Source organism: Marmota flaviventris, chromosome 6 (assembly GCF_047511675.1).
Source record: "Marmota flaviventris isolate mMarFla1 chromosome 6, mMarFla1.hap1, whole genome shotgun sequence".
Lineage (NCBI taxonomy): Eukaryota > Metazoa > Chordata > Mammalia > Rodentia > Sciuridae > Marmota > Marmota flaviventris.
The window spans coordinates 87071260-87099221 of NC_092503.1; the positions used below are offsets into that span (position 1 = coordinate 87071260).

Here is a 27962-nt window from a genome sequence, read left to right on the forward strand (position 1 = left end):
AGTTTCTGTGTGGCTCTTATCCACAGAAGAACTTTCCAAGTTTAGAGAATAATTCATTATTCAATGAATTCAGTGACACATACTTAAAAAAAAAAAAATCCCACAAACTAACTACATAACCTGGTGCTGAAATAACTGAGAGATGGTGTTTGCTTTTAACACTTTTTCTTCCAAAGGAACTTTCAAAGGTAATTTCAACAACACTCAGATTTCACCTTCTCTTCTGTCCTGCATTTAGAAACTTCTGATCAAATTAAAATTGAGTCTTCTATAGCTTCCACCTGGCAGATTTTTTGGTGGAGAATTCTCATCCTGGTCTCCCTGTATCACCTTCAAACCCCCTCTCCTTCCTTGAGCAAGACTGATGACTCTCATCTCATCGGCTGCAGCTGCTAGCTTTTTGCTGTTTACTCTTCCAAAAGATAGTAAAAAACAAATTAACCTTTGGCTTAGGACAAATTCTCAAACTACTGGAAAGCATCTCTTATACACCATCTCTAGAAAATTCAAATTCATGTAGAAATAATTCCAACTGGCTTCTTTGTTCCTTGTGTTTGCACCCTACCAAAGGCACAGAGTATACATGCAAAGGCACTTAAAAAACAACACTACACATGTGCTGCATGTCACCAAAATCATATATGCTCTATTTCTAAAAAGATGAATTAAAAAGGACACTGAACACAGTGAAGGGAGCAAATACTTTGATAAACCAAGACAATGAGCAGAAAAGAAGAGGTTCAAGTCATAAAATTTGGGCAATACTTTATGGTAGCAACAGTTAGCATTCAGTTGAATTTTGAAATAAGGCCCTAATAAATAGAGATCTTTCACTTCACAATCTTAAAACTGCTTTTTTAAAACATCTAAACCATAGGAAAGATGCATATCATTGGTAATTGTGAGTTATCAATATAGAGTATAAGACTTCATGGCCCAATTATAAAATCATAACATTCCATGAGATTGGTAAGCATAATGTGGCCCAGTATGTATTCATAGAGAGGACATTGTGCACCAACTGGCCACCATTGACTGTGCCAGACCCTGTGGTCAGCCCAGGGATCCCAGAGCCAGCATATTGACTAAAATATGTCCAGTCCAAAAGGCACAATATTTTATTGCATTCCAAAGCTTCCAGAGTCAGACAAATGAAACCTCTGAAACCACTGTGTTCACCTTCTTTCCAAAAAAAAAAAAAAAAAGTATTTTAAAAATATTGAATGTTAAATCCCCTTAAGCCCTGTACAGCCAACTTCTCTAACATTCTGTTCAATGGGCAGTTATTTTTAATTTCTCCTGACCAGGGGGAGAGTGTGTACCTAGAAGTCAATCAATCTACCCCCGCCCTCTCTCTCATTTTCACAGCCTTCCAGACAGCCCTACTCCTGGAAAGTTCTACCCTGTGGCTACATTAACTCTCCCCTGCTGCCTTTTAGAGAAGTAGACACTCTGCTGAAGTCTTCTGACCATTCAGCTTATAGCACCTCATCAGAGACATGAAAGCAATGGGCTGCCTCCTCCCCTAGCCTGCTGCTGTGTTCTAGGATGAGAGGGCAGAAAGCATAATATCAACAATACAGGGAGGGCCAGAAAGTACATTTTACAGTCCAAATTGCATTTAATCAAAAGCTACATCTGCCCTAATGTTTTCTGATTCAAACAGTATAAATTTTATTATCAGCATTACCAATAATTACAAACCACTTCAGATAAATTAAAAACTAGCTCTGACATGTACATAAAAAACAGAGCTTCCTGAAAGTGTAATAAGCTCAAGCAATAACTCACAGAGTTGCATAATTGTTGTTAATTTTAGTGCACCCCTGTATTTCCTGATGCAAGCCAGAGCAAAGGCATTATTTTAATTAAGCAATTAATTAATTAAAATAAATGAAACATTCCTGAAAACCCAGAGACCCTAGAGGGTTAGATGAGAGAAAATGGAATTAGGACTAGAATTCAGGAATTCCTCAGCAAACTTGTAATGTGGATGTTAGCTTACTTCGCAGATTTCATAAACACAGAGTCAACTCTCCACGTTTGCCAAAATGCACGATATGAGAAGTAAGCCACCAAATGTACTCAGTGGTGCTATCACCTATTCTTAGTAAAAGACAATTTCTGAAACATATTCAAATAAATGTAAGTATGAAATAAACTATAAAAACAGTAAGATCAAAATATTGCTATAGGGGAAGTCAAGGAAATTGAAATTAGTTTCTAACTTTCTCAGTTTACCCATTAATCATCTCTTAGGGTTTAAATACATACTCTTTGCAAAAACAAACATCTTACTCATCTGACTTTCACTCTGGGTCTTAATTTTCTAAACAAAAATATATGGTGGTAGGAGAAACACTGTAAAAATGTTAATTACCAGATGAAAAGGTTCATTTAAGCTTGAACAAAACATATTGTAACTTCATGCTGAAGGGAAAATAATAGGGAGTGCTCAAGCCTTATCCAGGACTGTGAAGCCAATGCAGCACCCTCATCCTTTCTAAATTTGCTCTTCTTCCTCACCCATAGTTTCTGTTTTACCTGTAACCCCTCAGAGCTCCCTTGTATATTAAATACCTATATGCAGCTACACATATAAAGTGGCTCCCTGAGAAGCTGACTCTTCTAGAAGGGGAAGTCCAGAGGAGAAGATGGCATTAAATAATGCCCACTCCTCTCTGAACTGCACTTCCAGAAGTCCTCCCCTCCAGCAGCCCTGAGGTGGATAGCACAAAGAGCTGGATTTTCTCAGCCAGGAAGAGTCCAAGGTTCAAATGAGAAAAATCACTCCTCTCTGGAAATGACAGGCATTATAGAGCAATGGATACTCCATTTCTCTCTTCTGGGAAAATCCCCCACTGAGCCTCTCATATTTCTGTCTCCTGTAATGAGGAAAAATAGAGAGCAAAGAAAGGAAAAAAGAAGATAAAATGCCTAAATCTGCCCAAAGTACCCATTAATTCTTCCCCAAAGAAATAAAAACAGAAACTAAAAGCCAAAGAGTGCCCTGTTTGGTTGAGGGGAAGGGATTGCAGGGGACAGCAGTCTCAACTGAATGAAGAGTCCAAAAGGGTGAATGGGAAATACTCCTGTCCTTCTTATCACCAGGTCCTCTTACCAATCACATGGTGTGAAGAAACTTAGCAATGCCTGCTAGGAGAAAGGCAAATAGGTCAGTATCTTAATTACATAGTTGAAGGGGGAAAAACACACACACACACACACACACACACACACACAAGACTGAATTCTCAGAGTTACATTGATCCTTATAAGTCACTGCCCTGAGTATTTAAAAAACTCTAGAAGGAATTTTATCATTTAGAAATTTTTCAAAAAAATAGCCTGGGAAATATATTTTAATTACCAGAGTTTCACAAAGACAACAGATGTCTTTATTATAAATACTTGATTTTCTCATGAGTTAAAAGCAGAGAGAAAAAAGAGAGAGTGTCTGTGTTATGACAGTATAAATGCTACAAGCTAGAGTTTGGTGGTGATGGTTAGATGTTTTCAATATACTTATAGTTATTTTTTAGTATTTTTATCATGTTTGATCTCTGCAAAGGTTCATAATTGTGATGTATATATACTTTTAAAATATTGGAAAATCATCTTCATTGCTCCGAATTTTGTGTGAAAATATCATCATAACATTAATTGCTCCCTGGCATAAAGTAAGTCCACATTAGATTCATATTGAAACAAAATTTTTGAAGAGAATTTTCTTTACATTTCATTCAGTATTTACTATATGAATAGTACTGGGGAATGTCACTGATTTAATGTAGATGGAAAAATCTTAATTTTTTTTTTAAAATAAGGCATTCCCATAAAAAGAATTTGGATATTCTCAGTTGGAGGTATCCCTTCATGTTATAAAATCAAGATAAAATATTCTTTTCCACTGAATATAGATCATAGGAATTAAGTATGTTAATTCTAATGCATTCATCCAAGATCATAAACTGAAGAGGTAAACCAAAATGTTTCCTTTAGTAGAACAACAAATGTAACGGATTAAATCTGTAAGCATAATGTAGGGTAAATCTATTCAATATGCTGCTAAAATAAGGTTTATTTCCATAGTTCAACAGAAAGCACCTGACTTCTTCTGCGTGTTCCCAAAGCTCAGGTAACTGCATTGTGCTAAAATCGGTACAATGAATAAGAGTATTCTGGCTTAGCACAGTGTAGGAACTGAGCTCCAATTGTGATTCAAAATTCCTTTATATAGTATCAACACAGCAAGTACCATACTTTTGAGCTCAAACAGGGCTCACACAGCGTAGATGCACCTCTTTTTATACTCAAAGAGATGTGAATACTGGGTGCATGGTACTATTTAAATTCAAACTATTGAAAATTATTCATTATTATAGCCAAAATCTGTTAATGCTGCCTAAGTATGAGAAGCAGTGTCATGTACATTATATAGTTATTGTTACCTCCTTTACTTTTCCCACCCATTTTACAGATAAGACAGATAAGACAAAGGGGAGGAGTTAAATGACTTCAATCAAGATCACCAATAAGTGGTAGAGCCCTGGATTCAGACCCAGACCCGCTTGAAATCTACACTCAGGTATTCCCCTCTCTGCATCCCAAAATAATTACTATTACTATTAGTAAGATTTTACATTAGGAAAACATTTTTATCATCTGCCTTATAGCATCTGGTTGTAATAATAGTCAAGTTTGTTCATTTCCCAGTTCCAGGGAACATTTATTGCACATGCTGTGTAACCTGGAGCTCTATTTTCTATTTGTATAATCAGTCATACAAATAGTTTTCTAAAGTGAATGTACCATATTACATTCCCACCTTGCATAAGAATTCTAACTGCTCATCATCTTCACCAGCATTTAATGTTTCCAAAGGTTTTCATTTTGGATATCCTACTGGGTGTTCCCTATCTTCCTTTCACTTAGTGAAACAGTGCTTTGCTGGTTATTCATTTAACTCTCGTCATTTCTTCCTTAATGTCTTCAAACAGGATCATTGTCCTCTTTCAACTTCTGACAATCGATTTTCCTTAAGGCTTATTTCTATGTCTTTCCCTTCTCCAAATTAAATCCCTTCTTCACACCTACAGGTGCATAGCCTTGAACAGGTGATTCATAAATTAATATTTCCCCTCCATTTTCTCTACTTCCTAACCCATACCCCCTTGAGTAGGCTCTCCCTTCTATCCCTCTGGATACTTCCAAAAGCTGGTGCTACCTGTCAGAAGTCAACCCAAAATCAATTCATGAAAACAAAAACAAAACCCTGTGACTTCTGCTTCAGAAGTCTCTATGAAATCCTAACATTTCCCCATCAAAACTCAAGTCCTTATTTCTAACACCTCTCACTTGGCCTTCTGCAATAGCCTCCCAGTTAATTCATAAACATACAGGTCCACAACTTTCACCCAATCTGTTCTTGATATTGCAGCAGAGTGATCTTTTTAAAATACTAATAGGATTATATCATACATCTCCTCAAAACCTTTTGAGTCTTTGGATAACAATGTAACTGTATAGCATGACCTAGAAGACCGCACATTCCCTGGCTACTGCCTACCTCTCTAAAATTCTCTCGACTTCAAGTAACCTGGCTTTCTGCTAACTGCTCTCTTCCACAACACTGGCTTCCATGCAGATCTTCAGACTCTCCCATCTTCCTCCCATCAGCAGCCTGGAAGGCACTTTCTGCCTAGCAGGTATTTCATTCCTGATATTCCTACTTAACCTCTACTCATCCTCAGATCCTAGCCCAGTCCTCATTATCATTTCCATAGGAACTACTCCTGGACAATCAGTTCTTGGTCAGAATTCTGGTTTTATATTATATAATCAAAATATCAAATGTTTCCCTGTCCTGCATTCATTATAGATTTTAACTTCACATACATGCCTTTTGAAATAACATATTCTCATCCTACAAAAGGCAAAGAGCAGACGGTTCTATTCTGACACAATGCCTAACATGCTATAAGTATTCAGTCCACTTTTGTTTCAAGAACAAATGAATGGGGAATCATTCATTTTCTTTGATCCTCTAATAGGCCTCTCTTTTAAAACATGAAAAAGAAATCTCAGGTATTGGCTAGTCATCTGGCCTTAGATAGTGTTCTTTACTAGTTAAATTAGCCATCCCCCAGGGAAGAACTTTCTTCCAAAATTACACTAAGACAAGGGCTGTGAGTATAAAGGGTAATTTGAGGCATCTCTACATCATGAAAATTCTGTAAATAATATAAAATTACCCTCCCTACAAAAATACCTTATAGTAACAACTTTTTAAGTCTTCGGGTATGTGGGTGTGGAATATCATGGGCAGTGCACAGGTAAGATGGGATATATGTGAAACACAGTTGAGTAAGTTCAGGTATATAGATGTAAGTAATCATTCTCTTCCATGCCAATGGATTTTTCCTTTAACTACTCATCAACAGTCTAGTTAGACTTTCAAATCAGGAAGAACCAAGGAAAGCACTTCTTTCTACAATGAACAAAACCAACTGACTTTTCTAAGTAAAAAAGCAAAACATTATTTTCATATATACATAATTCAAAAGCATAGTAGGAAAAGCTTTTTGGAATCATAAATAAATTACTGTATATTGAAAATGTATCTTTCGGAGAAGTATTAAAAATTAAAAATAAAATGATCACAATTCAGCAATATTGATACAATTTAAATATAACTGCAACAAATATCATTGCAAAGGAGACCTTTAAAATATTTCTTAATCCTTGGCAATGATCCACCTGTTTTGAATAATACTCAATATAACCAAATTCAAAATCAACAAGGTAATTAGAAGTTCCCTTGGAGTTTTCTATAATTGAATAAAGAGCAAGTAAATAAAAGAATTGAAAAAAAAATGAATTGTTCAAAATTATTGGTAGTTAAAATGGAACCATGTGGAGAGAGAGGGACAGTGGAAAAAAAAAAAACAAAAAACACTGGTTAAGGACATAGAAAACCTGCAGGGAATCTCATCTTCAGCTCTCTAATTAATAATGAAATCCTCAAAGAGGCAAGAGACCTCAGTTTTCTCTTCTTGAAGTTGGAATGAATCTTCAATCGTTAATAGGTTACTATTTTGATTGCCAAATCTTACCAACTGATGGCCTAGAGCACTATGTTCAGGAAGGTTCTGAGGTAACCAATACTCATTAGCAATGCAGCTCTTGGTGTAGAAATGTGAGTATTTGCTCACTCTGGACTAGACAGTCACTAAGTGCCTATCCAAATCTCAACAGAGTCCAGTTTCTGGAATGCAAAGATCAGCAGTTTTGTTTGCAGGGTATGCAGACTATGCAATTTAGTTCAACAAGCACCTACTGAGATCCTACTGTATACTGGCCACAGGCCAAGGCAATGGAAATACAAAGATGTTTAATATTAGACACCTGCTTTCAGTGAGTTCAAGTCTAGAGGGTGATTTAACTGAGGTGTACTTTGTAACTAAAAATATAATCAATACAATCAATACTTTATGGTCATGAGCATCTGATCTAATTCTAAATATCAAATCTGAAAATATATGCTTAAACAATTACTGGAATTAGTGATGTTTTAATTAAGATATTTCCATTCTGTATATCTTTCTAGAGGATTTCGTTTTTAAAAATACTGTTTACATCCTCTTACACTGATATTCAAACACCTTAATAAAGCTGTCTTTCAAAAAGCCATGAATGATAAATCAAGAACACAACAGATCATCAGAAAATTATATTTTTATTTTGCCTTGTAATGTCCAATATCCAATATTTATTTCCTCATAAATTCTGGTCAAATCATTTCTTTCAATAGCCAAAAGCAATCAGCTCATTCTTTGCTTTCAGAATTTGCTGACTGAATTCCCTGGTTAGAAAAACCATCCTACACCATCCTCCCACTCATATCCTTAGCAGCCTTAGGTGACTCCTCCAGTTCACGTCTTTTGAATATATTCATTCATTCATATACGGTTTCAAAAACTGGGCACCTGTTATATCCCAGGCACTGTGCATATATGAAGAATACAACAAAGAATAATTCTACTCACAGGAGTTTGTGCTGTGCTGAGAGAGGAAGGTTGAGTGAAAAGGGTTATGAAAAAATGCACACAAAGGAGAAAAACATTAAAATCATTCTGGGAAGTCTGGAAAGATGTGCCAGTTGAGGTATCACTTGAGATCATTTGAAAGGCTAGGTCAAAATTAGATTGAAAGTAAATTTCCAACAAAGAGAAAACCATAAATAGAGTGATCAAGGTGTGAGGAAGCACTGACACCCAGAGAACTAGCTCAATAAGACTTGTCAGGAAGGGATGCATGGACCAGAGAAAGGATGCTATAAACAGAATACAGATCATGAAGCTGAACCTTTACTTTGGAAGAGGGTATTTCACCAAGGAGATGTAATCCATAAACAGAAAATAAAGAGAAAGCATTGTGTATAGACAAAATCTCAAGAAACTTATGATGGGCCATAGTAAGTATGAAGTGCTTACAGGACATCCAGGTTGAGATATTTAACAGGGGTTACAATACACTCGGAATTTGCCAAAATTCTAATGATTTGGAAGTCACTGACATGGTTGAAGCCACTGTTTCAGATCTATTGGGACCTGCCATTAAAATGGGAGGTGTAGAGGGCTAAGTAGAACCTGAGAAGGCCAACATTTGAGAGTCAAGAGGAGACAAAGATAGGGAGCTCTAGAAAAACTAAAGGCAAATTGGAAGTACATAGAATTATGCAAAGAAGGGCAAGAAGGAGCTTCAAAATTACCTCCAGCCCCTATTATAGCCACCACTCGATTTGTACTGTTTTATATTACTATTTAGTATTTTCCCAAAATAAACCTTATATTTTTAAAAATTTGCACCACTTACTAGGTAAACAATGTGTTTCTTGTGGTCTGGAATTGTGAGGGTTCTTTTGCTTGGTTGGTTGGTTGGTTGGTTAGTTTTTGGTTATTGTGTGTGTGTCAGGCAGTGGGGATGGGGGTGTCCTATAGCATTTTAACATGCTGCCCTCATGGAAGGACTAGCCACCTGACTGAGTACCTATCAATCACAGTTGTATTCAATAATGACTGCTGTAACTTAGGCCTTTGGAACTCCAAATACCAAAGAATCTCTTTCTAATACCTATGTCTGGAACAATACTTAGACGATAGAATCTTTTTCAGAATAGCATCAAGATTTTTTTTGTCAGGTTGCTATATATCAGGTGACTAGATTTGGCCTAGGGTACACAGATATCTATAAATTGAAATATCTGTCCTCATTATAAGAATATTTTACTGTACTTAAAATGTTTCAATTATATTTTCATAAAAATTTTCATCATGATCATATCAAATCAGATCTATTTATAAATTTTGCTTTTACCAAAATCTTAATATCCAAAATAAAAAAGACCACTCATTTCAATATCCTTTTATTTCAAATATCAGAATAGAAAATATATTCATTTTTTTTTTAGAAAAGAAGACTTAAGCTCCAATATATTACAATACAGAGATAACTAAGAAAGATAAGTCTGCTAAGCTGCATGAAATATAAAAGGAAAAGCCATTTGGTTACTTTACTTTTCTTTCCATCTCTTTTCTACGAATACACTAAGCAATCTTTCTGATCTGAAGAGAACTTCTCAATGTGAATATATACCACCATACATTTAAAGAAATCTAATACATTGATTTATATATTCCTTGGATACTTCAAAATTCAATCTGCCTAATTTTTCCAAAATGTAAACCAAATAAAATTGAAAAAAAAAAAAAAAACAGCCAGCCACTCTTAAAGAGTTTCTTATTACATTAGTTAAAAGCTGTGTAAATAACAAGAATCATAATGTGGCACACATCCCTTGAGCACAACTAACTTCCAACTTGAAAACAACTTGCTATTCTTGAGATTAAGAATGCTCTTCAAGGGCTGGGGTCGGAGTTCAGTGGTAGAGCCCTTGCCTAGCATGTGTGAGACACTGGGTTCGATCCTCAGCACCATATAAAAATAAATAAATAAAATAAAGTTATTAAAAAAGAAGAAGAAGAGCTAACAATTGTTGGAATGACTTTAAAAAAAAGAATGCTCTTCAAATATCAATCAATAGTGCTGTAAGTACATAAATGTAAGTTGAGAAATAATCAAATAGACTTTTTAAAATCTAACAAAAGCATCAAGCACATTTCATCAGTAACTACTAGTTTACTAGTTCCCACTTGTGAGTATGTACATTATGCAGGAGAGACCACTAAAAGAAAATAACCAGTGTAAGACATTTATAGGACAGTAAAGATATTTTGTTTTTCAAGTCACATATCTGCCCTATGTAAATATAATGACATCTTCCAGACAATACTTACTTAATTTAATGATGGATAATACAAAAAAATTATACTAAATAATGTGTAAATCACTAGCAAGGTATTATCATCTATAATACATTAAAAAACATCTGTTTCATCGTTACACTTCTTGAAAATAGCTAAATTCTAATTAAATGCATTAATTACTTACAAATTGCATGAAATTATTTTCTATAACATTACCTTATCTTACTATCTAAACTGCAGAGAAATTATCAAAATGTTACATTCTAAAATCTATTCAATTAATTCAATTAATTCACACACATTAAAGACAGCCCCTTTTAATTGTAGGTTACACTTTTGTAAGGCTCAATAGAGAATTTTCATAGTCCTGTATGTGATTGTAATTCATAACTATTATTTGAAAAATATTTTAAAATTTAAATTCAGTTCTGCCATAAAAATTAGCACCCACTGATATTCATAGAAGATAACACATCTTTCTCAGCAAAAGCATTCTATTTACCAAAAAATAATTTTCAAGATTCTATATCTACAACTTGCTTGTACTACTTATTGAGAAGATAGATTTTAACGCTGTCAATCAATTAATTTTCTGGGGTTTTAAATTAATAATTTGGGGCAGGAGAAGAAAGACCTATGAAGAGGAAGACAATATAATTTGCCATTCAGGCTAAAACTTAAAACTGAGAGAAAAAAATACCATCCATAGTAAGGCAGGAAATTGATATAAACAAATGAGGACAAATGTAACACACAAGTCATTCTTCTTTTCAAACTCCAGTATTTTTTTTAAATAGGCATTCATATGCACAGGAAGTTCCACAAGATACCAACATAACTAGAAAAATCCCAAGCCAATTCTTCAGTTAGTTTCCCTTTGTCATCTACAGAAAATTGACCTACCTTAAATTAAGTGTACATCAACCCAATATAAGAGTATAAGAAGATATATAGAGAAAACCTAAGGTATTCAGTACAGAAACTTAAAACATTCTTAAACACATTTAATTTGTTACATCATTCAACAGTAAACTAACTTGAAAGAGAAACTATTGCTTGGCACATGTATGGTCCCGTATTCAGCTAAGTCTGAAATTAGTAATTTATTGAATCCAGTAAAACTAAAGTCATCTGACGTTTTTGTCCCCCTAGTAAAAAGTGAGGAAATTACCTTAAGTTGATTTCTCCTCTCATTTTTGAATTAGGGTTTTCTTTTAGCTACTTGAAACTTTATCATTTTCCCCTACATTACTTTTTGTGCTAAAATCATTTATGAGCTATTTAATGAGGCAGAAAAAATATAAAGAGGGTAAGAATAACTTTAGATCATGCCCTGCAATTATTTTATTTTATTTTTCATTACTTATCATATTCTTAAACAGATACTTGCAACGCTGGCCACACAGCATTGCTTACATGATAAAGTGGATGCTCCTTCTCCAAGAGTTCATTTCCACAAGCCCCACCGTGATTCAAACACTAAAGGAAATAAATAAACATTTTGGGATTCTTCTATAGTTTTAAAGAGTAAACATAATAATGGTATTTTCTGGGGTACAGTAATTTGAAGTTTAAAGATGTATCCACTTTACCATATTCAAGCTTTATAATTTAGAAAGGCAGGCATTATAAATTCCACTTCACACACAAAGAAATTGATGCTTGGATGGGTTCACTTGATAATGTTCATTCCTATGAAAAGTGATAATGTTAAGATCAAATTCAAATCTGGTTTCTATCTAATTGCCCAGTACTTACATCCCTTTCTGACATGGCAGTTTTAAAACGGTAGAACTAAGCCAATAGCAGGCTGCGGGCAGTGGACCTTCTCTTTATTCTACCCAAACAGCCCAACACCTGACCCAGTTTTGATACCTGAAATTCTAATACCTGATCTTACTGTTGAGTTAAATACCATATCATACTTTGTTAGAACTAGTCTACATTATAAATAAAGTTCAGAATAATAGCTCTGAGAAGAGAGAGCCTTATAGTAGATAAAAGTGGAAAATGTCAAGGTACGAGGGAACTCTGGGAACATTAGAGCAAGTAGATCAGGAAAGCCCAAGGCACATAAAGGGTTGGAGACTCAAGTGTGTCCAGATCCCAAGAGCCCAGATGGGGCACTCTGAAGAGCAGGGAAAATCACAGTGTCCACAGGAAGTTTTTAATCTTGCTTCTTTAAAGCTTTGTTCTCTGGACTCCAGGATACCATGAGCAAAGGATCAGGAAGGTACCTATCTAGTTCTGGGGATTTCACTAATATTAGAAAGCTAATAAATACTGACAGGCTGGATTTCTCATCAAGAAGAGAGCCGAAGACAAAGTGTAAAACTTTGTAAAGAATCCAGCCAAATGCCTGATGTTGAAATTCTAGAATGTAAACAGTCAATCTTAGTCTCCTACCCCCAAAGATGAGGGAAACTAAGCACAATATCCACATCTTGGTGTACTTTTTAAAAATACTTACAAAAATAAAGATATGGAATCAGTGTTTATGGGTTTGGAGTTCTATTACTCTAGTTGCCATGAAGATAAATGGAAAGCAACACAATGGATTTATAACCCATGGCACCTCATCCTCATCCATACACTTATTATAGATGTAGGAGAAGAATAACATGGTTCAGGAAGTCACATTTGATATATTTCTGCGAAGCTCATTACATAGGCCTACACAAATCATTTTTCTTATTTAACTAGTGAGCAACTAACATACCCAAGATGTTGTGTCTCTATTATTCAATTTGGCAGTAGCACAAATAGCTCACACTGGTTTGCATAGTATACTGCTAACTTAGCAATCTAATTACTTAAATAGTAACTTAAGTCTCTTAAATTACTCTTATTCTCCATTTTTGTCTCTTGTTCTCTTTGATAATTCCTCATATCTTTCATTTCTGAGGCTTCTCTTTTCTACATTTTCTTTAAGCCTTTGGGAATTCAGCAGTGGGCATGGACATCTGCTGAGATAGGTTTTTGTTCAAAGTGGAAAGTGCCAGTAGAGTTCAGCATTCAACTTCCTAAAGTTTAACCCCTTCAACTGATCATGTGAAGAAGCCGAAACTCCAAGTGAAAGTGTTTTCTCCCCAGTACTTCCTTCTTAACACATCATCTTGGATTAGTTATAAACCTGCTCCTCTTCTACCCACCCCTCTTCACTACTTGCCTTTTCCCTTTTTCTTCTCACCCATCCCTGCCATGAAAATGTGACTGAATATGTCTGAATATGTGATATGAAATTTGCCAATGAAAGTATGATACCTGTATGCATGGGGACTCTATCACCAAACTTTCTAGTCACCCTAGTCTATTTTTCATTCTTTCCTCAATTGCTAATTAAGTTGTCTCCAAATGACCTTAAAAATACATTTCAGGGCACAATGTTATGCTAGTTTGGAGGGAGAAAAAGAAGGAAAGCTAAAGTTACAAGAATTCTTCTTTTTCTATCTCCTATCCATGAAGGAGGAAGCTTTAATAAATGAGAGGGAGATGTTCAAAGTCAATATTCTCAATAAATCAACTCACACCATGGGTTGCAGGATTTGTAAGAAAAATAGAACCTTATATAATTCCAATAATTGTCTTACCCATGTTTACATAGTAAATAGAATAACTAGAACCCCAAAATGCAAGGTGCCAAAGTTAATGGTATTCTGAGTACACCAAGGTGCTTTTTATTATCTTCAAACTGGAGAAAATCCCCTCTCTCTCCACCCATAGGAATGTTCTAATAACAAGTGTAAGTGAAGCTCCATCCCGCCCCCACTTTGATCAGAAGCTTATCTTCTGAATCAGCTTAATCTTTCATCAAACCACTTCTCTGAAACTGAGGAAAGACCAGAAGCTCATTTTTTAAAAGATATATAAAAAGAGTCCTCTTTATAGATAGATAGTGTAGTATATGGGAAAACATTTAGTCTTGGACTAAAAGGTCTGGTTTTTAGTCTGGTCGTGCATTGGTGTGCAAATTAGTTTAGGATAGAGTAAAGATTTGAGAATTCTAATACCTGACTACTTTTTGCACAAGTTATTGTTAGAATCCAAATATTTACACACATATTAACTGAGCATAGTTCACCTATTTGGCATCAGGTTAAATGACAATTTAGAGTAATGATGGTAAATAATGTTAGCTATTATTATGAAGTGTTCCAACATGGTTTTCAATTTTCATTTTCAAACCATCACTTTAATTCTATGCTTCTATTTTTCTCTTGCTATTCTGCAGCTCCCTTATGTTTGAAGTTATTATTTAAAAAGGAATAAGATTTTATATCTAATAAGGTATTCTCTGATTTAGGTCCCAGATAGTGCAGTTTTCAGTCCATGTAATGTACTGGCTTATGATGTCTACTGAGAGTTACTTGAAGAAGAATTCATTGAGGAAGTTAGGTTTCAAAAAGTCCCCAGGATGGATGGACACACACACACACACACACACACACGCCTACTACAATTAAGAAAACACCTCTAATTTACAGATAATTAATCAATCATTAACTATAATTTACAGGAGTCAGTCACTTCTAATTTTTTGGAAAAATTAGTGCACTTTGCCAAAAATCTATTTTTATGGTAAATACTTTTGATTTCTTATAAAATTTCTCTAAAATCTTGAGGTGAAAGTAGCTTGGGTTTTCTCTTTATGCAGATTTAATGACATTATCAAAACTGAATTCAAGTAGTAATTTATAATCAAGACTAATGAAACTATACAAATATATTTTAATTGATATTTTGCAATGTTGTTTTGGCATGGTTACCCACCGATTTTCTCATTCTATTAAAGACTATTTTTATAGTCTTTATAAAAACTAGTGGAGAGATAGTAGGCATTCACAGTGGGTAGCTCAAAGTGATCATTCTATAGTAATCCCAAAGTGAATTTTAAGCCTAATTGTTCTGTTACCAGAACTTTAGCTTTGTAGAATCTCTGAAAAGTCTCAGATGTGTGATATGATGGACCACATATTACCACAAAAACTTTTTTTCTGATTTAACAAAATATTTCAAACTCCTGCGAAAAGCATCCCCTTTCCCAATTTATTTTAATGCAAAGTTTAGGAAAGGTCACCACCTAGGACTAGGTGCCATTAAGTCCCTATTCATACATGTCATCTGAATAGCTTCATGATCTCCAATTTTTAAGACATAAAGTGTCCCCTAGGGGGAGAAAAAAAAGTACAGCACTGTTCCACTAATTACAAACATAACAGCAAGCTAGGATTCCCAAACACTCCCCAATCCACCACTGCACAACAGGCCAAGGCATTAACAGGGGAGGCTGATTGATAAAGTTAACGCAGAGGTCCAGGATTACAGAGGGCTGTTGTATAACAGCATCACATACTGCGATATCATGTGAATCCGTGCAATAAAGGAACACTATTTGCAAGCAAGTGGAAAACAGTCACAGGAAAAGCAGTGAAAAAGATGGGTTAAACATAAGCAGTTGAACAGGGTTCCTGATTTTTATCTGGCCACATAAACCCAAACAATCTTAAAATTGTTGTCCTTAGGCAGTAAGCAGATTTGAGATTTTGTCTTAAAACTCATCCACTTCCACTTAAAACCCATTGCTCTCCACCATGCTTGAAACAGCCAATGAAGAGGCGTGATGGCCACTACTTGTACTGTGCCTTCTCTTTCCTATCTGGACTCTGTCAAGCAGCAGCCCATATTTTCACTAGCTGCTGGAGGCCTCCATCCACTTGCTATCTGCAGCAAAAACCAAAAGGACAGCAGCAAACCTGTAAATCCTAAGAGAATAGGTGTCTGGAACAGGTGGCAGGGGCTGCAACCATGAGGACAGACAGACTGACAACCAGACAGACAGACAGCAGCACCATCAGACACCATCCATTACTTCTAGTCTCAGAAGAGGGGAAGCCTGCAGCACCAGGGATATCATTCTTCCACTAGGGACAGGCAGCAGATTAATGAGGGCTCTGCCTCCCTCAAGCCAGCAGGCTTAAAGTATTTGTTTTTTGGATGAGAAGGAGCAGAGAATTCAGAAACCTGCTGCTCTTTATAGAATAGGCCAGCTCCGGCCTTCTGAGTTAACAGCTTTTTTTTTTTTTTTTTTCCTGAGTCTATAATGAAAGGGCAGGAATGACTGGATTTCTACTATTTTGCTGTGGCCTGACTCCCACATCTCTCCTTCAATATATCCCTCCCCACTCGAGGAGGCAGTTGCACTGGCTGGAGACCCATCCATCTGTGAATGCAGCCTCCCTCCATTCCTTTCCTTTGAGGCATTACTGCACAGAGGGGAAGCAGCATCCTTGGCAGCATCTTCTCTTTAAGAGACATCCTAGGAGCTGGAAGAGAGGCCAAGCTGGGTGTACTCTGTGCCTGGGTGACACCCCTGCTCCCTACCTACCCTTCTTTACAATCAGACAACTCCAGATGCAACAGGTTCCCTTTGGTTCTTCATGTCAAATTGCCTGCCCCCAGATACATCTTTTAGCTAAGCAGAGGACACCAAAAAAATCAGTCCCAGTCAGGGTCTCTAAATTCCCCTAGCCATGAATATAAAACTTTCCCGAATGCATGCAGACTTCCCAAGGGAAGGCAGCATTAAGTCCCTTTCAGCTGCACTCTAGGGGTGATGCTAAGGAGCAAGGAAAGCCCAATCCCTATGCCAGTACTTTGTAAGCAGCCTTGTCTGAGGCCAGCAGCAGCAGACAGTGTCACACACTCCTGCACCACTAGAAACCTCCCCAGGAAAATGGGGCACCAGGCAGAGATCCCCTGAAGGGTTCACAGGTTCTAAAGAAGGCAGGATATGTACAAATATTCAATCCCTTATTGGGCTGCTTCCTTCAGGAATTATCAGGCCCCAGAGGTCTCTTGGAAACCAGTAGTGGGGAATCTCTATTTTATTCAGGCCAGAGTCCCTGTCAGCTTCTGGCATTATTGAAAACTTTGTGTTGCCAAAGGCAATATATATAGGTAAGAAAATTTGTCTTCACACAGGTAGTCTGTGTAGAATGAATAAAAGGTTAAAGAGAAGATGGGGAGCAGGTTACCAAAGATGGCAACTGCCCAAAACAAGACCCAACCTTGATCTGTGAAATGAATGAGTAGCAAAATGAACACTAAAAATAAGCATTTTTATTATATAAATACCTGCACCCTTTTCTGGGGTAACTCTGACCTGCTAAACAACTCCAAAAGAGAAGAGGAGCTGTCCTCAGCACCTCAGCACCTCTTCATCCCACCCCACCCCCTTCCTTCTTCATCCTCTGGCCCCTAACCTGCTCCCAATCCAGGGCCCTTCCACTTAGGTGGAATCAGTTCCTCTCAGCTTCTGCATATCCCACTACCCAGGTGGCCCCTGTTCACCCAATCTTCCTGGGCACCAGTCCTAAGCCATTCTCTCCCAGCTCCTAGGTTCCTGCCTTAGTCGCTTTCTCCCCTTCCTCAGGTCCCCCTAACCTCTTCCCTGGTCAAGCCAGGGCCCCTGGCCTCAAGACTGACACCTCCGCCCAGCACCCAGCACCCTCGCCCGCCCCTCCCCCACACTCAGCCTAGAGGACTGGGTGAGTGAGTGGTGAATGGACGGATGGAGGCACAGAGGCACGGAGGGATGGATGGCGCGGCTGGGGGTGGCTTACTTGAGCATGGCTTCTTCTTTTTCCTCCTCTTCCTTCTGCCGGTCCATCACTGCCATGATAATGTTCCTCTCTTCCTCGGTCAGGTGGCTCAGGTCGGGCAGCTCTTGCATGGGGGGAGGCACCGTGGGTGGGCGAGGACCGCGGGGCCCCACGGTCGAGGACATTTTCGTGGCCTGCCCGCCCCCTCCGCTCGCTCTCTCGCTTGCTCTCACCTTTCGGGGATTCACGCCCAGCAGCTGCGCCCCTGCTTTCCCCTCACAGCGGAGCCCTCCCGGCGGCGGCAGCAGGAGGAGGAGCAGCGGCAGCGGCAGTGGCAGCAGCAGAGCCGGGGAGAGCGAGAACCCAGTCTTTCATGGTTGTTTGCATCCACCCAGCCCCGGATGCTGCCTTTGTTTTGGTCGCCCTGGCGAGGCTAGGGGCCGCCCGGCCGCCTCCCGCAGCCCAACCTCGGCCGGCGGGGGCGGGCAGGCGGAGGCGCGGCGGGCGCGGCGAGGGGGCGAGGGCTCCGCCAGGCTACGCCGATCCGGGCGTCTCCGGCTGGGCTCGCGGGGCGGGGGCGGGGCTGGGGCTGGGGCTGGGACGGCCGCCGCCGAGGCTGCTCTCAGGCTCCACTGCCTCCAGTTTGGGGCTGCGGGAGGGAGAGGGAGTTTGGGTGTCAGTTAGGCGGAGTCTCGGAGGCTTTGCTCCCGGGTGATGCCGCTGCTCTCGCAGACATAGCTGCCAGCCACTCAGTCCCCGTGCCGCTCCGCCCACCGGCACCCACCCGCCCTCTCCCCAGGTCCGAGCCACGCGTGCCCCAGCAGCTCCCCCCACGCTCGCCAACGTGCACACCACCTCGCTCTATCCCCAGGTACCCCTCACCCATGAGTCATCATCCCTTGTCTGTCATCCTCCCCAGCCCTATTTTTCCATGGGTTGCATTAATCATCATCATCCTCATCCTCGCTACCATCTTCATCATAGAGCATTAGTATTATTTGAGCACCCCCAGTGTTCCGAATAGCAGAATGGAACACCCTCTGGACGCATTTTTTTTTCTTCCTTCCACCATATCGTTCTCATTTACTAGTCAAGTGTTTACAGCCACAGCAACTTGATTTTCTAGATGATTTTGGAACACATACACCTCCAACAGCCTGGGTTTTATGAGTTTATTGTACTTTAGGACGCAGTGTCTTTCTTGACCCATTCTCACTAGGACTCTTTTGCACTGTATCCTAATTTCACCTGAAGATGCCCCACAACATCGTGCCTCTAATATCCCATCTGGTGCTCAAGTTAGCCCCATCACAACGCATAACTGCAACTTCTTTGATGCTTGTACATGGATTATCTACTCTAATTCCTTTAATGATGCTCACTATTATCTCATACTCACTTCTGAGCCTCAGTAGGTCCTTCTCAAGAAACAATGATCCCAGATAAGAAAAACACCCAACCGTATTCTTTTGTATTTAAGAAGCTTCTGTTCAATGCCTGGCACAGTGATAGGCATTATAATGGTATGAGGTCTTTTTGCTTTGATAAAGGCAAAATGAATAGGCAACCCTTTCAAAATAGGCAATGTTATCATCTTTGAAACGTGGAGACTGAATTTTGTTAATATAATTGTAAAAAAGTCAATGAGAAGGGTTCAAATTCAACTATTTTTTTTGTGAGGATCTCTTAGCAATGGTGATGAGAGAACTGAGATGTTTCTCTCCCAGGAATTCTCTTTATAGTTCCAGAAGGGAGTTAGTAGCCCTAGTTTCTTGTTGTTGTTTTCTGAGGCAAATAACTTTGTTAAAAAACTGATGATAATAATGAGAAATTTATGAATAAAATCTTCAAGTTTAAGGAACTCGAAAGTTTAGTTGAACTTCCTTTAAATGCAGGAGTTTCTTTGATATAGACACATCTATCTTAATACTGTTGGTAATGGAAAGCTTATTACCTCTTAATTTCATTCCATTTCTAAATCCCTCTTCTAACTGAAACTCTTCCTCTTTTAGAAACAATAATCAATTCATCTTCATTCTTCTCCAGAGTAAACTTTCCAACTTTATCCAGCCGGTTAAATGTATAGTGCATTTCAAGGACTGGTCATTCTTGTCTGGTTCTGGGCACTTCCAATTTTTTTCTCTAGCCTTACAAAACAGGCATCAAAAATCCACAGAACCAAGAAAAATGCTTGATTTTTAGTAAGTGCTCATCAATTATTTTTATTTACAAAATTTAATATTAGCCTAACTTTTTGGTGGTCATGTCACTTATGAAAATGTCATAGAAATAAACATATAGTACACTAAAATTCCCAGTTATTTTTCATAAGTGCTTCAATCAAGATTTTCTCTGTTCTCTAATTAGGCAATTGATGAAAACACTCCACTCAGCATCTTTTAATTTTTAAAAAATTGCACTTGCCTTCCTCAGTCCAATGTATATTCAGGGAGGAAAAACACTGAGTTGAAATTCTGGCTCTGCCCATGATTTTATGATTTTGGCCAGAACACTTAAGTTTTCTACACCTCTGTTTTTTCATCTATGAAATGAGTGATATCCCTTTCAAAATAAAAAGAGATTAAATAAGAAGTTTCTAGCTGTGTGTAAAAGACTTTGTAGTGCTTTTTTTTTTTTTTTTTCTTCTTATTTCTGACTCTAAGAATTGTGTTGGGGCATTTCTCAATTATTAGCACACAGAAAGTAGTAGAAATGTAGACAGTATATTCATTCTGCCAGATGCTTGGCTCTCTGGTAGTCAATGTGGAAATGAAAACATGAGACAGGTGAAACCTTTGTTCTCAAGAGGTTTACAATCAGATTAATTCCCATGAAATTCTTCTAAAACAAAACTAAAGGAACTATAAAGACTTAGTATATGTTAGAACTGAGTAAACCCCTTGAAGGCAAGGACCTAATGAACAATTAACAGGGCTGCTTTAATTTTCTTTGATTGTCATAATAAAGTACCACAGATGGGGTGGTTTATCTAACAAATTTATTTTCTCAGAGTTCTAGATTGTAACAATTCAAGATCAAGGTAACAACAGGTTTGATTTCTCCTGAGGCCTCTCTATTAGGCTTGCAGATGTTCCCTTCCTGGTGTGTCCTCACATGACCTTTCCTGTGTGCATGAGGAAACATAGTATCTCCCCCTCTACTTATAAGGACTCCAGTCCTATAGACAAGGACCTCACCTTTATAACCTCATTTAACCTTATATACTTCTTTGTTTTGGATCCCATGTCCAAATACAGTCATATTCCAAGCATTGGCAGTTAAGACTTCAATATATGAATTTTTTGTGAAACTAATGGTTTCCCTTTATTAGAGTTACTTTTGTGGGGTAATTATGTACATGCATTATCTGTATGACAATGAAAAGAAATCTATTTCTCAATAAGTTTATACCTACTTCCCTGGGCTATGTACACACACAAATGTAATATCACTGAATGAATAAATGAATAAATGAATATGTGCTGATTATAAATTAGTGGATGCCTTGGTACAGACTATCAGTGTTTCCCCTTCTGTCATAAATCTCTCTTGTTTCTTTAGGGATTCAAAACCAATTTCTAAAACCCAAGAAAGGATTTTTTTACAAATTTGCCTTCAGAAAATTGCCTGCACTTAGAAAAGCATATACCAAAGTATAGCTCCTGGAGATACTCTCCAAAAACTGTTCAGTGATCTTGGGAAAATGTGCACAATACCTTTCTCCTAGAAACTCTCAAGACACTTTAACAAATAAAAAGTGCTAAGAAACAATCATTTACTGTAGTAAAGGAATCTGTTTTATGTGACTTAGTCTCCTCTTTACCAAATGTATTGGACCACAGAACTATGTTTTGGGGGGGAAACATGCCTCTGACAAGTTTTGGGGAAAAACATGACAAACAGGCCTAATATCCAAAGATGTTAACTAGAGGGACTGGAAACTTCTAATGAAATTCTGCTTGCTTGATCAATGATGTTAGTAGGAAAAAAAATATCTCTATTCATATGTATCAAATGCCTCAAAAATCAACATTCACATAATGTTTAGGACACTAGTCAGAAACTATGACATAGACAAAGTACCTAACAGGTACGATTTTTAGTTCCTCTTATTTCCACTGACACTCTCAAATCATCATTTCTCAAAATAACTCTAAAATAGGACACCAGTATAACCTTTTAATTTAATTTAATAACAGGTCATAACTGTAGAGTACTGCTGAAAAGCTATCAGGTGCAAATTCTCATGCTACAATTTGGTAGCAATAGTAGGCTGAATGTTATCCCTCCTAAAACGTGGCCAAAGGAAAACTGAAATTGTGACTTTATTTGGGAAAGGATCTTTACAGATGAAAAGAGGTCATGTTGGATTAAGGCAGGCCATAAACCCAATGAGTGGTGTCCTAAGGAGAGGACACAGACTCACAGAGAAGAAGGCAATATGTGAAAACACAGAGAGAGATGCATGGGGAGAAAAATGGAGGCAGCTGGAGTTGTGCTGCCACAAGTCTAGCAATGCCAAGTGCCATCAAAAACCAGAAGAAGTAAGATATGGCTAACCCCTAGACTTCAGAGAGAGCATGGCCTGGGTGATTTTTTTTTAACCTAGTTCCTACAACTATAAGAGAATAAATTTCTGTTGTTTCAAGCCATGTGGTTTGTTGTACTCATAGCCCTAGGAAATTAATACAAGAGATATATCAGTTTGGGTGAATTAGTAAACTTCCCTGGGACTTCTTTTGCTTGTCTATAAAATAGATAGAATAATATCTATCAGAATTTAAGTAAGAATGAAATATCATGAATATTTGCACAGTACCTGGCACATGAATAGAACTCCATTCATTCAGTATGTATGTATTTTTTACTGGGCACCTGCTTTGTGCTGGGTGCTAAGATTATGGTAGGGAGCAAATCATATTAAAGTAATGGCCCTGATGAGAATTGCCAAACTATGGCCAGTAAGACCAGTGCAGTCAACTGCCTGTTTTGTTTTTTTGATTTTTTTGAAAATAGACTATTTGTTGCTAAAAGCTTAAAGTATTTACTATCTGACTCTTTAGAGGAAAAAAAAATAGTGTGTCAATTCTTGCTCTAGATGTTACACTGCTATTGGAGGAGATAGACATAAATAACACTCAACCATTAGTGTATGGTAATTACTCTAGAAAATAACTTTCCAGGTATCATAGAGAGGAACTGCAGTAAAATAGATAGTCCTGAAAGTTCTAAGAAGGGGTCCTGTGAGCAAATATTTGAAGGATGATGGAACTAGCTTAAGAAGAGCTCACCACACAGTGTTATAAATGGAGAAAAGTTCTAGAAACAAGCCTGAGTCAGGAAAGGGTAGCATCCTGGAGGAGCAGAAAGTAGGGCAATGAGGCCGAATTATTGTGAGGAGAGGAGAAAATAGCTGGAGATGAGCTCATATGGGTCCAAACCAGTCAGGACAAGAAGGGCTATTTTGTCTTTGTGCAATGAGAAGCCACTGAAGAGCTTAAGCAGGGAGTTAAATGTATGCTTCACACTTTTAAAAAGATTACTGTACCTGTAATACAGTAATTAATTATCTGTGGCAGCAATGGAGACTAGACATAGGAAGTCTGATTAGCAGAAATTAAAGTGGCTTGGGGTAATGTATGTTGAATATATTCAACTTCCGTGTTCTAAGTAGAACCTAGAGACCTGCAGACAGATGAGATGTAGGGTGTGTGAAGAGAAGATCAGTTATGATTCCTCTTTTGGTCAATGGCTGGTGAGTCCATACACTAAAATATGGAATTTATGTGTCTAGGGAGAGGTAAAACTAATGTATTAGAATATCAAAAGGCTTTCATTATTGTTGCTATCAGCAGCAGCATCTAAACTCTCAAAATCTTAGATATCTTAGGTACCTCAACTATTCAATTAGGAAATTAATCCCTCTAATCAAAATGTTGTGTTTTTTGTTTTGTTTTGTTTTTATTCTAAAGTTTTAAAAAAGCAATATTGTTCTTTGAAGATTGCTTCTATCAAAGATTGGTCTGGGAGCTGAAAAGGCCTTTGTTGCTGTCTTGACAGTGAGAAAAAATGAAAATTCCATTAATGTATAATCAACAGAAGTTAGCATATACATGCATATTCATAGAAGAACTAAGAACAGAGTACTAGTTAATTTTTTTTTATCCAAGGAATAGACAAATGTCACACTTGTGATATCAGGATTCTGTACACACATGTTATAATTATTTGTATTTAATTTCTACCAATTTTTGAAATTGTTTGAAATCTGCAACATATATTGAGACACAGTGTTGGCTAACAGTGAACTCTAAGCCTAGAGTTAGGACATAAGTTATCACATCCACCTAAACATTTTCTACCACTATTCCCGTGAATACCACCATAATCCATTGAATAAGAATGGTTTTTACACAAGGTGATCTTATGTCCAGGATTGAGTTGGTGCCCATTGTACTCACATTATTATCAACAGCATCCCCTTTTGCTTAAATATGTTCCATCCTGGATGATAAAGTATATGGTCACCTTATTTATATATAGTTACATTGATTAGCAAAAATATGGTCTTTCTGGATTCAAAGAACATTTGGCTCTCAAGAAATTTCACTGAAAGTATTTGGCTGAAACTGGATATCAGATTTGGCTCAAATTCAGCCAAATACCTATTTTAATCTGATTTTTGGTAAGGTTCCATGATTGTCAGTTATTTCATGAGGAATTCAATGTGTGGGAATGTTTTGTTCTTGGACCTAGAAAAGGGGCCATCATAATGTTCTCTTCGGATGGGTCATAACATTCTTGGACATACCTCTGCCAAGCAATTAATATTCTTAGCTTTTCCTTCTTTGGGTTATTTCCCTTCAATACTTGTCTCCCGATTCAGAATCAGAGTTCATGGCCTCTGTTGCATTCCTCTGAGGCAGATCATTTTCCATATTAGTCAAACTCAGAATGCTTAATTGGCAATGTTTTAGAATAATTTTTCCACATTCTGTTCTCTTCCAAATTTATATTTTGCATTGAGTAATTTCTTGCAAATCCTTCAGTTTTGACTTACGTGATATGAAGAGTCTCCATCTTAGATACCTCAACTATTTACTGGCTTTATCCTTCTTAGAATTTATACTGAATGGACTGAAGTGCCAAAGTCTTAATGTCCTTCTCTCTAGTCTATCTCTGTGATATCTTCCTCTATTAATGGTTGGTCTCTGTCTTAAAGAGTAGGACCAACTGACTTCAAAAGAAACTTTACTCTTTACTTACCTATAAAGTGGAAAAATGGATTTGGATAATAATTTCAAAAACTAGATTAATTCTATAAGCACCCAAACTTTAATAAGTAAAAAGTGCTTTTACTATATTTAGTATGTATTAGTGATATCTTTATTAAAGGAATATTTTATTTGAACAGAGACACCTAAACAATTAGATTTAAATAAGTACTCCTTCCTCATAATGATTTGACTTGAACCCCCAAGAGGTTACCAGCAAGTTCTCTTGCTTATTTTCTTTTCCACTTCAAAATTTGAGATGGGTGATCCAGCCCCACACAGGCCACCTGTGGTAAAGACACATGTGTCTATCCATGATTCCACAACCCTGTAGGACAGTGGGTGTTTTAATCAGCCTTTTTGCTGCTGTGACTAAATGACCGGACCAAAACAACTGTAGAGGAGGAAAGCTTTATTTCACTGTTCCAGTGGTCTCAATCCATAGGCTGCAGGCTCCATTGATCCAGGCTCAAGGTGAGGCAGGACATCATGGTGGAAGAGTGTGGCAGAGGGAACCAGCTTACATAATTATCAAGAGGTAGAAAGAGACCCCATTTGCCATATACAAATATGGCCCAATCCCCACCTCCTCCAAACATACCCTATCACTCCAGTTACCACTCAGTTAATCCTAATCAGGGGATTAATTCACTGATTGGGTTAAGACTCTTACAACCCAATCATTTCTTCTCTGAACCTTCTTACACTGTTTCACACATGAGCTTTTGGGGGGCGCCTCACTTCCAAACCATAACAGTGGGGAACCTGATAGAATACAAGGTCTTAGCTACTTGTTCTGGCCCTACAGACCCAAGTCCTACATACTTGAGGAGATCACTCAATCTTCTTAAATGTGAATTTCCTTATCTGGAAAATGGAAACAATTTTTATTTCTCTTAAATATTTATCGTTTGCATAATAGTAATGACTTATTACGTAGTAAGTAATGATACTAATAACATGTACCTATTCTATGTTCCTGGTTTGTGTTAAATGTTGTACATGAATTATCGTATTTTCTTCTCATGGTGGTATGAACTGTTAGTATCCTTTGGGGCACTGTTCAGTATGACCAGTGTAGAGCATTGTCCTTCCTCATTTTCTATATTCCAAAGAATTAGGATAGAGCCAGTATGCACCATAATCCCTCAAGTCCAGCTTGTACATGATTGTTCTTCCTCCAACTTGCAAAATTTCTCTGCTCTGAGACTTTCTTTCTCCTTCTTTTAAAGATTGTTCTATCACCCTCTTGATCACTCATTCTCATTTACCAAAGGTTTAGTCCATAGTCTTCTTTTCCACCACAAGGTCTGCACTCACAGAAGACATTTTCATACCCATAGAGATCGATCCAATATCTTCACCTCTACATCTCTCTATCTTTTCAGATCGACTCCATCAGCATCTATTTTCATGGACATTCTTTGGATTCTAAATACCAACAAACAGAACCATCTCCAAAAATACTAATTTAAACCTGCTCTCACAGAGTATATGAACCAAAACTCCTAGTATTCTTTGAAAAGTTAAAAGCCTACTTTATTTTTCCCTTTAGTTTCACTCTGATTTTAGTTTTACTTACCTTCATATTCAGTTGATGTTCCATTATTACTTAGGTAATACAAGAGTCACATTTTTTCTCATCCCTGTGGATTCTTCTCCCTCCACTGTATTTGGGAAGTGAAGCCACCAGAAAGCTTGTCTCATGTACTCTCTCAGTATTACTACCTGCTCCTGCTGCTCCCCAGGGTATGTTTATCTTGCCTCTGTGATAGCCACCTGCACAAATTTCCTCAAGGTCAGCAGCAGCTCAGAGGTTACAGATCTTTGGCATCATCATTTACAATGCTCTTGAGCCATTATAGTGAAAGCAAAGGAAAGCAGAGGAATGGTCTGGCAGTTTTCACAGAGCCCTCAATTTCCCTCCTCCACCTCCACCTCCACCAATCATTGAGTTAGTTGAATTTCTCAGGACTTATCAAGGTGAGTTACTCTGTTTGGACTGTTATAACAAAACACCATAGACTGGCTGGATCATAAACATCAGAAATTTATTTCTCAGAGTTCAGAGGCTGGAAAGTCCCCAAGACCAAGGTGATAGAGGGTTCATTATGTGTGGAGGGCCATCCTGTAGTTCACAGAAGCTTTCATTCCTCTCATCTTCACAGGGCAAAAGGGGCAAATGAGCTCCCATGAGCCTCTTTCATTGATCACGTTCATAAGAGTTCTGCCCCGATGACCTAATCATAGCAGCTCCAGATCTACTTACATCTCAAACCAGGTGAATTGTATATCTACCTTATTCACACCTGGCTACCATATTCCACCCCCTCAACTTTAGATGTCCCCAGGGATTCAGCTACATAGATCTTGCAATTCTCTGTAAATTTAAGCAATATTATGCAATGTCTTATTAACCTTTATTTAAGGGTGCTGGGAAGCCAGGTACTTGATAGAGTAGTAAACCTGAAACCATTCATCAACCTCATACATGTGAGTGTGTACACACACAAAAAAACATGCATATATACACACACACATATGTCTAGTTTAGGAAAACATAGTGGTCTCAAGAAAAGGATGCTTGGGCTGGGGATGTAGCTCAGTTGGTAGAGTATTTGCCTTGCATGCCCAAGGCCCTGGGTTCAATCCCCAGCACCACACACACACCCACACACATCCACATATATAATCCTAGCAACTTGAGAGGTTGAAGCAGAAGGATCACAAGATGGAAGCTAGATTTAGCAACTCAAAAT

General features: G+C 37.8%; 1 protein-coding gene across 4 annotated transcripts in view; it reads right to left on the bottom strand.

Annotated features, from left to right (window-relative positions):
- Rims1 (regulating synaptic membrane exocytosis 1) overlaps nt 1-18114 on the bottom strand; it is a 451978-nt gene extending 433864 nt beyond the window's left edge. For all 4 annotated transcript variants that reach the window (XM_071613918.1, XM_027928014.2, XM_071613917.1 and 1 more), the window contains exon 1: nt 17951-18114. In XM_071613918.1, the coding sequence (XP_071470019.1) occupies nt 17951-18114 (164 nt within the window). The remainder of the gene's footprint in view (nt 1-17950) is intronic.
- Nucleotides 18115-27962: the final 9848 nt, after the last annotated feature.